General features: G+C 46.3%; 1 protein-coding gene across 1 annotated transcript; it reads right to left on the bottom strand.

Moving 5' to 3' along the window:
- Nucleotides 1–385: 385 nt before the first annotated feature.
- LOC125553570 (Polyketide cyclase/dehydrase and lipid transport superfamily protein) lies at nucleotides 386–3,104 on the bottom strand. Its single transcript, XM_048717338.2, has 3 exons — nucleotides 2,833–3,104; nucleotides 2,404–2,689; nucleotides 386–1,133 (listed from the first exon to the last, which is right to left on the bottom strand). The coding sequence occupies exons 1-3, from the start codon at nucleotides 2,886–2,888 to the stop codon at nucleotides 639–641; spliced, it is 837 nt and encodes a 278-aa protein (XP_048573295.1). The 5' UTR covers nucleotides 2,889–3,104; the 3' UTR covers nucleotides 386–638.
- Nucleotides 3,105–10,384: the final 7,280 nt, after the last annotated feature.

The raw sequence follows: 10,384 nt of genomic DNA, 5'->3' as shown, positions 1-10,384 counted from the left end.
TGAAGGAAACCACGCAGGGCCCTGGCCGCCGAAACCCAAGTGTCAAGAGGACCCCTGAAGCGACCAGCCGCAGCCCTAGCTTGCTCCCAACGTGCGAGGAGCATGGGTATGAAACCCTCTACCTCGAACCACCCTGTTTCGAAGTAGAAACGTGGGCTACGCTTGATCCTATCCTCCCCAGAGGCCAGGATCAACGGAACATGGGCATGCACAACGTGTATCTTCACCACGGCGATCATCTCCTGATCCCTGATAAATATGTATTCTATCCTTGCACTGATCTGTTGGTGACTAGACTCTGAGTTATTGCTGCATTTTGTGAGCCATGTCAGGATTAATGAACTGTGTTGGTGACTAGACTCTGAAACACTGGAGACACGAACTGTGACATGGCAAAATTGTAGCTACCTTTTTCTTTATACTATAGTAGACTGCAGCTGTTTTTGAGCACTTAGAAGCATGCATATGTGCAGTCGATTGCAAAAGCCAAAGTAGGTATACACACATTCTCGCTCGACCAAATACTAGTACGGATGCAGGCAACTCTCAAGTTACGAGACACCATTTTCCACAAAACCGTATTTACTTTACGCCTAATGGTGACACTGCTGGTAGACGTCGCGAGAGAATTCACATGCTTAATTCCCCTCGGAGTTGCAACTACGGGCGGCTGGTGGTGCTGACGGGCACGTAGTGGTCTGCGCCAGCTTCTTGAGCTTGGCGATGATGGTGACCAGCTTGTTGTCGAGCCGGCTGACGATGCACCGGGGCAGCCACCCCGCCGCCGGGTCAAGCTGCACCACGTAGGTCACGATGCACGACTCGACGCCGTCGTCGTCAAGGAGCTTCTCGACGACCCACCCGGACTGCAGGAGCAGGCCCCGGCCGACAGAGCTCCGGCCCTTGGAGTCCCGCGGCAGAAGGCCCGCCGCGATCTCCTTGGGCAGCGACGCCACGGCCACCACCAGCGTGCCGTCGTCCATGGTCTGGCGCCGCTCGTACACGACGAGGTCTCGGCGGCGGAAGAGGCCGCCCGGCCGCTTGGAGGTGTCGCCGAACTTGAGGTGGATGATGCTCAGGTCGTCGCCCAGCTCCTTGATGTATGTCGCGTCGACCAGGTCAGACTCCCACTGCTGCACGTGATAACAGCAACAGCACATTGGATTGAGATAAACTTTTCACCGGAGGATAATGAAGGGTAAACACTTTTTTTTTTGAGAACATGAAGGGTAAACACATTGATCAGCTTAAATAGAGACGTTGATATTATTTTGTGTGTGTGTGTGTGTGTAGTGAACTACATTATTCCAGCTAAGCATAACTAGTTGTCAGGGTTATAATGCAGTGTTAGTGGACCAGCTTTTCTTGTGAGGAATATTAGCACAGTAGCTACATCCAAAACGGTAGAAGCTCAATCTACCAGATTAGGGAACAGGACCAATGGACCATCCGAACATGCATGGTGGGCACCTAGTGCCATGATCAGCGAGTGATGTACTTAAAGAGGTTAGGTATTGATCTTTCCCCCCAACTTAACTTAGTGTAATACGCATTTTTTTGTCGCATCAAATTCACGGTTTTATCACATGTCTTCCTTCTGGAATAAAAACTACTAGGTTACTTCAAAAGCATTCTATTGGAACTTTCAATATTTCATATGTATTCTGCTTAATCCCATTTTATTCATTCAGATTACTAACTGTAGTTGGAAGATGCATGTGGCTCCACATGCGCGTGGTCATATGGGGCGGCCATGTATGTCTGCATGCCGACTGCCACCGAGTAATCCCAATAGTTAATCACACATGCATGCATCTAGCTAATCATCCTCGTATGGCGTGCCCTCTGCTCGCTCTGGGATCTCGAGGTGCCAACTGCCAAATGATTTGGCTCGTACTTGTGGGCTCGCAAACTCACGCGTGCCCGCTTGCGGCTGCTCCATGTCAGATGAAAATAAGTGCAGTACTACCCACCCACAGAATCAATTACTGTCCCCCTTCACGGTTGGCCTGTGTGTGCAACGCTAGCTAGGCCGCGAATGGAATTCGGTCACGGGTGTATGCATGCCCCAGGCACGGTAGACACGCACATGTGTTGGGTTGGCAAATCACGCGACGCGTTACCGTCACCTCCGTGGCCAATTAAAGCGGTCATAACTTGTCCAGCTAGTCAAGCCAGCTGCTGCCAAAGTGTCAAGACTAACCCATCATTATTGGCAAAATCATACTCCAATAACTATACTTCTGGTTCGTGAGCCCAAATCACCCACCAGACACCTCTACAGCAAATTCTCTCAAAACAGTTATATTGTAGTACTCCTTCCGGCCCGAATTATTTGTCGCAGAAATGAATGTAGTACTATAGAAGAAGAAGAAAAGGAAATGAATATTTCACACGCGTTACCTTTGCGGCATCGACGGCGTTGGCGACGGCCATGAACTGCTCCGGCGAGACGGCGTAGAGCAGCCACCGGCTCCGGAACATCTGCCCTGTCCCCGACCGCCGCTTCGCTATCTCCACGCCGTTGCAGTACGCCAGCGTCTGCCACCCGTCATCCTCCTCGCCGCCTCCTCCACTTCCTTCCCCGCCCCGTCCAGCGCCACCGGAGTCCGACGCCGCGAGCAGCTCCTGGATGCAGCTCTCGCTAGCGTAGCTCACGTACCTCCTCAAAGAATCCTCACTTATGGACCTACAAACAAATTACAAACCCATGGCGCACATACACAAACACGATCAGGCTTGACCTTCATGTGAAGAATTGAAGATCACAATACAGGCTGACAAATTAAGAAGCAAAATGGGACATATGTCAACTGGTTAGCAATCACGCACCAAGACCTCGAGCAGACCGAAGGGGAGGAGGATGTGGGGGAGCTGCCATTGCTCATGCTTCTTCTTCTCACCAAGTTTGTGCTTGTGCCTAGGATGATGATGTTCTGAGATGAGGCAGAGAAATGGATGGATATCTATTGTTCGGCTTTCTGGTCGATGAAATGGCCGAGCTATGTAGCGAAGCTGTATTAGTAGCCTAGATGGAGCAGGTTTAGCTTTTATATATGGAGAGATTGGAGTTGGAGAGGCGAGGTTTTATGACGGAGAGGAGGAGTGAGTAGGAAACGGAGGTGGAGCCACATGCAGTGATCGTGGCACATGGAGATGTCAGTGACAGAGAGGGCGGTGGCCGGCCGGTGGCGTCTCTGCCCTCCGCCATACACCACAGGGTAAAATAAAGACAAAAGGGCACTAGGAAAATGCAAATATTTCTGTACTTTGCTCTCCAAATAATGGTATTTGTTCTGCTACCTAGGAACTTGGAACTTTACAGCATTTAACTTGATGAAGAGTTGTTGCATGTACATAACTAATTCGCCTAGTGCAATATATGGAGTACTCCTACATACAATGTCAAAAAGAAGACCTAATTTGCGCCAGAGTTGTTTGTAAGGCGATTTAGTGGTTGCATGCCGTGTATTTAACTAACCCTAGTGCAGTGCAAATGCCAGAGGTGGTAGCAGTAAGGATATATGCTTTTCCTTTGGAGATCACACAATAAAGAGATGAAGAAGCAAAGGTAGATGCCGGGGGAAGGTTTCTGCACATGGCATGTTGGCAGGACTGCTCTACAAAGGAAAGAATTGTGAGCTTTAAGAGACTGACTTAATTATGGTTAAGTGAGATTAAAGTCGTGAATAAGCGGAGAGGTTAGAGGATTGCTTTTGGGGCGCTTGTCCTTCTTTTCTGTGGGGTTTGGGGGCTATGATATGCTCTCATTGCCTATACATGTGCCAACCAAGCTCCATGGGAGGAAGTGAATATATGCCACGTCAGAACCAAGAGGACCGTCGTGACCCTTCTCTCAACTAGAATTGGTTGTCATATTAAAAGTACTTAGGAAGTATAGTAGGTGCCACATTTAGTAGCTCCCGACGTGGAAGAGGTGACGGGATATGCTTTGTACGCTGACAAGCCGTGGGACGCGTAAATTTACACACCTGCTCCCTCCTCGCCACACAAATCGACACCTAGCTCGACCGCCATGTGTGGATGCCACCTGGTTGTGGCTCCCGGACAGATCAGACGGCATCATCATTCTAGCTAGAGGCACGCATATGCATGTAGGCGAGGCCATTGGGGTACGCGATGATCATCACGGCATCGATGGCGCGTAGCCTTAATTAGCAGCACGACGCTCTTGTTGGCGAAAAGTTGAAATTAAGCCCCGAAATCTTAATTTGGTCGCTTTTCCATACGATGGTCGATCGTGAAGTAAATTCAAGCTCGGTCAGCCGTGTTGTCCTCTGGGGGCTGGCACGTACGTACTGGTACGTGATTGCGTGCCTTTGAATTGCTGGCTAGGTAGGTCGCGCCATGACTTCGGGACTTGATCGATGTAGCGATCGATTAGCCTGTTCCTTGGACTTGGGCTGTCTGCTGTGAATGCCGCACAAGGTGGCAACGGGCGTGCACCGCCGTGCGTGCGATCGTCGTAAACATGAGTTAATTAACGTGCCTAATTCTTCATTGCCTACCAAGCAAGCGCGGTACAGGTACAGCCGCCTCTATACTTGGATGACAAGCTAGTTTGTATCTGTACGTGCATGAGGAGCTGCTGGGCATCTCCAACAGTATGTAGTTTAACCAACAACCTTTGCACAAGCTTCTAGGTGAAATAGAGAATAATCACATTTATTTTCTTACCATCTATTGAATAGGTTACATACAATCCATTGAAGTAGTTGTATGATAACTTGTTGGTTGATGACATAGACATTTTATTAACAAGACTAACATACAACCTGTTAAAGATGCTCTAACGTGGGTTCGTGCATAACGATGCAGGCCGATGGTCAACTCCACCTGCCATGCATGTGCTGCATCCTGATGCTCAATCGTGCATGGACAGCATTGGTTGACCGTCGGCCTGGCCATGCATGCATGCCTGCTGATCACTGATCAGGATGAGATTAATATATGTGGCCATGCATTGGTCAACTGTTTGCAACGAATGAAGAAAAAAGATAATAAATAAAATGCTCAGCAATACAAAAGTTCCAAGGTCTCATTTTCAACAAACAAATAAGAGCGTCTCCAATAGAGGTCCAAAAACTGCTCCGCGCGTTAAAGGCCGTTTTTTCTTTTGCGCAGAGATGCTTTAGTAGATGTTGCAAAACAGTGCGCGCGCAAAAGAATTTAACGCACATGCTTAAAAGCGTTCTTGCACGCTGCAAATGTTAGGCGCTGGACCGCGCGCTTCATAATTTGCACTACCTGTTTTTTTGGGTGCGTATTTTTGGGCATGTGGAAAATCAATATTGACCGTGGCGCGCTAAAAGTGTCACAGTGGCACTATAAAACTATTTTAGTGTTTGATATTTTTGCACCTCTGTTGGAGATGCTCTAAAGCGCCAATAGAGCTGAATATTGCTTTTGGAGCTCGGGCTCAATAGACAGTAGCTAGTGGTGGATACCAAAAATGCTAGATCTTTTTCGATAAAGGACATTTCATTGAACTAATTTATCAAAGTGATACAACCGCATCTAAAGAAGGCCCGGCCTCTGCATAATATGATGCACACAGCTAACAAGTCCAAACGACCAAAAAATAAACATAGTTTTGCAGCAAAAATGAATCAATCCAGCCTAGGGTGGGGTAGATCCTATACGGAGATTATACCGCCATCCATGGTGGGAGAAAACCTCCCTAACCGTACGCTCCAACCGTGTAGACATCATCTTAAAAATGTCTCTGTCCTTCGACTTCTGCAGGATAGACCAAGTACGGAGCCATCGCGTACATGCATGAATAACCTGCACAGGAGAAGAACCACATATATTATTAAAAACCACGTCATTCCTGGTAAGCCACAATGCCAGGCATGAGGCAGCCGCCCCAACAAGAATATGTGTAGAAAATTGTTTATCAATACCCCGCAACCAATTGCCAAACATGTTACGCGCACTACTTCTGGGGTTTAGATTTGAAGCTACTTGAACTATGGCCCATACCGCACGAGCAAATTTACACTCAAAAAATAAGTGTTTAATAGACTCATCATGTTGGCGAAAGACGCATGTCTTACTACCTTGCTAGTTATGTCGTGCCAGAATATTTCTAGTTAAGATGACCCCTCTGCTTAAAAACCAGAGGAATATCTTCACTCTTAGAGGAATTTTTAGCTTCCACAATTTTTTTGTTATCAACAGGAACATCAAAATGAGTCATCGCATCGTACAAGGACTTGACTGAGAAACTGCCGTTTTGATACAGTTTTCATCGAAACTTGTCCGGTTCGCTTGTCAGTTGAATGTCCTCTAGACGAGAGAGTAACTCATTCCATGCTGCCAGACAAGGGCCAAAGAGGTCTCTACGAAAAGAAATATCGGGGTTTTCTTGTCCCAAAACCTGTTTGATTGTGACAAATTTATGTCTGACAATCCTGTACAAGCTAGGGTACTGCACCATAAGTGGGGTCGCGCCTAGCCAGGTATCTTCCCAGAATCGAACCTGAGAACCATCTCTAACTGAGAAAGTACCAAACTAAAAAAAGAATTCCTTGGCCTTCATGACAGCATACCAAAAATGTGAATCACCGGGTTTCCAATGAACTTGAGAAATGGCTTTGGACCCCACATATTTGTTACGAATGATTTCCTGCCATACTCCATTCTCAGTGAGTAATTTGTAAACCCATTTACTTAGAAGAGCGATGTTTTTAATCTCAAGATCTTGAATTCCAAGCCCCCTTGACTTTTAGGTCGGCATAATATAGTCCACCTAGCCCGTCGATATTTCTTAGATTCATTATCACATTGCCAAAAAATCTGGATCTAAAGTAATCCAAACGCTGAAGAACCCCTTTCGGTAAGTGGAAGAATGACAACATGTATAGAACCATATTGCTGAGGACGGAATTGATCAATATCAATCTCCCCCATAGGACAAGAGTTTAGCTTTCTAACTGGCTAGCCGTTTCGCAAGTCTCTCTTCCACATGTTTCCACTCAGCGATAGTTAAGCGCCGATAGTGAATCGGAATACCTAGATACCTAATCAGGAACTGCCCAAGTTGGTAACCAAAAATGTCAGCATACTCAGTTGCGGACTCTGCAGCGTCGCCGAAGCAGAAAAGCTCGCTCTTATGAAAATTAATTTTGAGACCAAAGAGCTCCTCAAATGCGCATAAAAGCAGCTTGAGGTTTCTTGCTTTATCTAGGTCATTATCCATAAAAAGAATAGTGTCATCCGCGTATTGTAAAATAGACAGACCTTCTTCTACTAAATGGGGAATAACACCGCTAATCTGGCCAGCCACCTTAGCCCTCTGAACGATAGCTAACATATCGGCTGCGGTGTTGAACAAAATAGGGGATATGGGTCCCCTTGGTGAAGACCCTTCTTAGTCTGAAAATAGTTGTCAACATCATCATTGACTTTGATAGCCACACTACCTTCAGAAACAAAATTCTCAACCCATCGGCATCATTTTGGTGAAAACCCCTTCATGCGTAAAGTTTGCAATAGAAAGGGCCATTTTACTTTATCATAGGCCTTTTCGAAGTCAATTTTAAGGATGACTCCGCTCAACTTTTTACGGTGAAACTCATGTACAGTTTCATGTAATACAACCACTCCATCTAGTATGTTGTTGTTGGGGAACGTAGTAATTTTAAAAAATTCCTACGCACACGCAAGATCATGGTGATGTATAGCAACGAGAGGGGAGAGTGTGATCTACATACCTTGTAGATCGACAACGGAAGCGTTTGGTTGATGTAGTCGTACGTCTTCACGGCCCGACCGATCAAGCACCGAAACTACGGCACCTCCGAGTTTTAGCACACGTTCAGCTCGATGACGATCCCCGGACTCCGATCCAGCAAAGTGTCAGGGAAGAGTTCCGTCAGCACGACGGCGTGGTGACGATCTTGATGTACTACTGCTGCAGGGCTTCGCCTAAGCACCGCTACAATATTATCGAGGACTATGGTGGCTGGGGGCGCCGCAGACGGCTAAGGAATAGATCACGTGGATCAACTTGTGTGTCTCTAGGGTGCCTCTGCCTCAGTATATAAAGGACCAAAGGGGGGGAGGCGACCGGCCAAGGAGGGCGCGCCAGGAGAGTCCTACTCCCTCTGGGAGTAGGATTCCCCCCCCCCAATCCTAGTTGGAATAGGATTCGCGGAGGGGGGAAAAGAGAGAGAGAGGCCGGCCCCCTCTCCTTGTCCTATTCGGACCAAGGGAGGGGAAGGGCGCGTGGCCCATGTAGGGCTGCCTCTTCTATTTTCCACTAAGGCCCATCATGGCCCATTTAGCTCCCGGGGGGTTCCGGTAACCTCCCGGTACTCCGGTAAAATCCCGATTTCACCCGGAACATTTCCGATATCCAAACATAGGCTTCCAATATATCAATCTTTATGTCTCGACCATTTCGAGACTCCTCGTCATGTCCGTGATCACATCCGGGACTCCGAACAACCTTCGGTACATAAAAATGCATAAACTCATAATATAACTGTCATCGTAACCTTAAGCGTGCGGACCCTACGGGTTCGAGAATAATGTAGACATGACCGAGACACGCCTCCGGTCAATAACCAATAGCGGGACCTGGATGCCCATATTGGCTCCTACATATTCTACGAAGATCTTTATCGGTCAGACCGCATAACAACATACGTTGTTCCCTTTGTCATCAGTATGTTACTTGCCCGAGATTCGATCGTCAGTATTCCAATACCTAGTTCAATCTCGTTACCGGCAAGTCTCTTTACTCATTCCGTAATACATCATCCCGCAACTAACTCATTAGTTGCAATGCTTGCAAGGCTTTAAGTGATGTGCATTACCGAGAGGGCCCAGAGATACCTCTCCGACAATCGGAGTGACAAATCCTAATCTCGAAATACGCCAACCCAACATTTACCTTTGGAGACACCTGTAGAGCTCCTTTATAATCACACAGTTATGTTGTAACGTTTGGTAGCACACAAAGTGTTCCTTTGGCAAACGGGAGTTGCATAATCTCATAGTCATAGGAACATGTATAAGTCATGAAGAAAGCAATAGCAACATACTAAACGATCGGGTGCTAAGCTAATGGAATGGGTCATGTCAATCAGATCATTCACTTAATGATGTGATCCCGTTAATCAAATAACAACTCATTGTTCATGGTTTGGAAACATAACCATCTTTGATTAACGAGCTAGTCAAGTAGAGGCATACTAGTGACACTTTGTTTGTCTATGTATTCACACATGTATTATGTTTCCGGTTAATACAATTCTAGCATGAATAATAAACATTTATCATGATATAAGAAAATAAATAATAACTTTATTATTGCCTCTAGGGCATATTTCCTTCAGTTGTGTCCTTGCATAAACGTTGTTTGAGTGGGTTTGACCACATGGTCAGCCACCCTGTTCAACCAATTTGTGGCAACCTTCATAAAGATTTTAAAGCTGACGTTTAGAATGCAAATCGGTCGATATTGTTGAATACGACTAGCCTCCTTAGTCTTGGGAAGTAGAATAATTTCCCCAACGTTTAAACGGGCAATATCAAGGTTTTCGGTATGTAGTTGGTTAAACAACTGAACCAAGTCCACCTTAATCATATCCCAAAAAATATTGATAAAACTCCACCGGAAAACCGTCTAAACCAGGGGCCTTGTTGTGTTCCATTTGAAACACTGTGGTCTGAATTTCCTCCTCAGTTAATGGAGAGGTTAAAAAATCATTTTCCGCCTCCGAAACTTGAGGGATGTCATGAGTATGAGACTCATCTAGTGTAAAGGAACTTTCAGCTGAAGGTCCAAAAAGCTCTTTGTAGTACTTAGTAATAAAGTTTCTGAGCGGCACATCCCCCTCAATACATCCTTCGCCCTGGTCAAGAGCGAAAATTCGTTTCTTTCTATGCCTTCCATTGGCCATCATTTGAAAGTATTTCGTATTATCATCATCTTGAACAAGCGAGTCGGCCTTGCACCGTTGGTACCATTTAATCTCTTCCTCGCGTAAAAGGCGGGCAATATGCTAATTTAGATGGCTTTTTTGCTCAACCTCAACAGCAGAAAGGGGCCTCACCTCCGCAATTTTATCGATGGCATCGATTAAGGTAGATAGTCGCAACTTATCCTTTTTGTATATGCCAGCGGTATGTTTAGCCCATCAACGAAGGAATCGACGCAAGGCGCGAATTTGATTATTCCATCATTGAATGGGCGTGTTACCCCGAGGTTGACGCGCCCACACCTTCTTAACCAGATCATGGAATCCGTCTCTAGTGAGCCATCCCAGTTCGAATTTAAACTGTGGAGTTTTAGAGCTTGGAGTTGTTTGACCAAAACCGGTTAGCAATGGAGCATGATACGATAAGGCCT

This window comes from Triticum urartu, chromosome 4A, assembly GCF_056163025.1.
Source record: "Triticum urartu cultivar PI428250 chromosome 4A, HENAU_Tu73, whole genome shotgun sequence".
Classification (NCBI taxonomy): Eukaryota; Viridiplantae; Streptophyta; class Magnoliopsida; order Poales; family Poaceae; genus Triticum; species Triticum urartu.
Note: the sequence above shows the minus strand (reverse complement) of the source record. Positions and strands in the feature narration are given on the sequence as shown.

What these genes read in the sequence shown, in the direction of transcription:
- LOC125553570 (XM_048717338.2), bottom strand. Translation starts at nt 2,888, where the DNA reads ATGAGCAATGGCAGCTCCCCCACATCCTCCTCCCCTTCGGTCTGCTCG. An exon ending in TCGGTCTGCTCGAGGTCTTG is followed by an intron (nt 2,690 to 2,832) that starts GTGCGTGATTGC and finishes ATTTGTTTGTAG; the next exon opens with GTCCATAAGTGAGGATTCTT. An exon ending in ACGCCGTCGATGCCGCAAAG is followed by an intron (nt 1,134 to 2,403) that starts GTAACGCGTGTG and finishes TATCACGTGCAG; the next exon opens with CAGTGGGAGTCTGACCTGGT.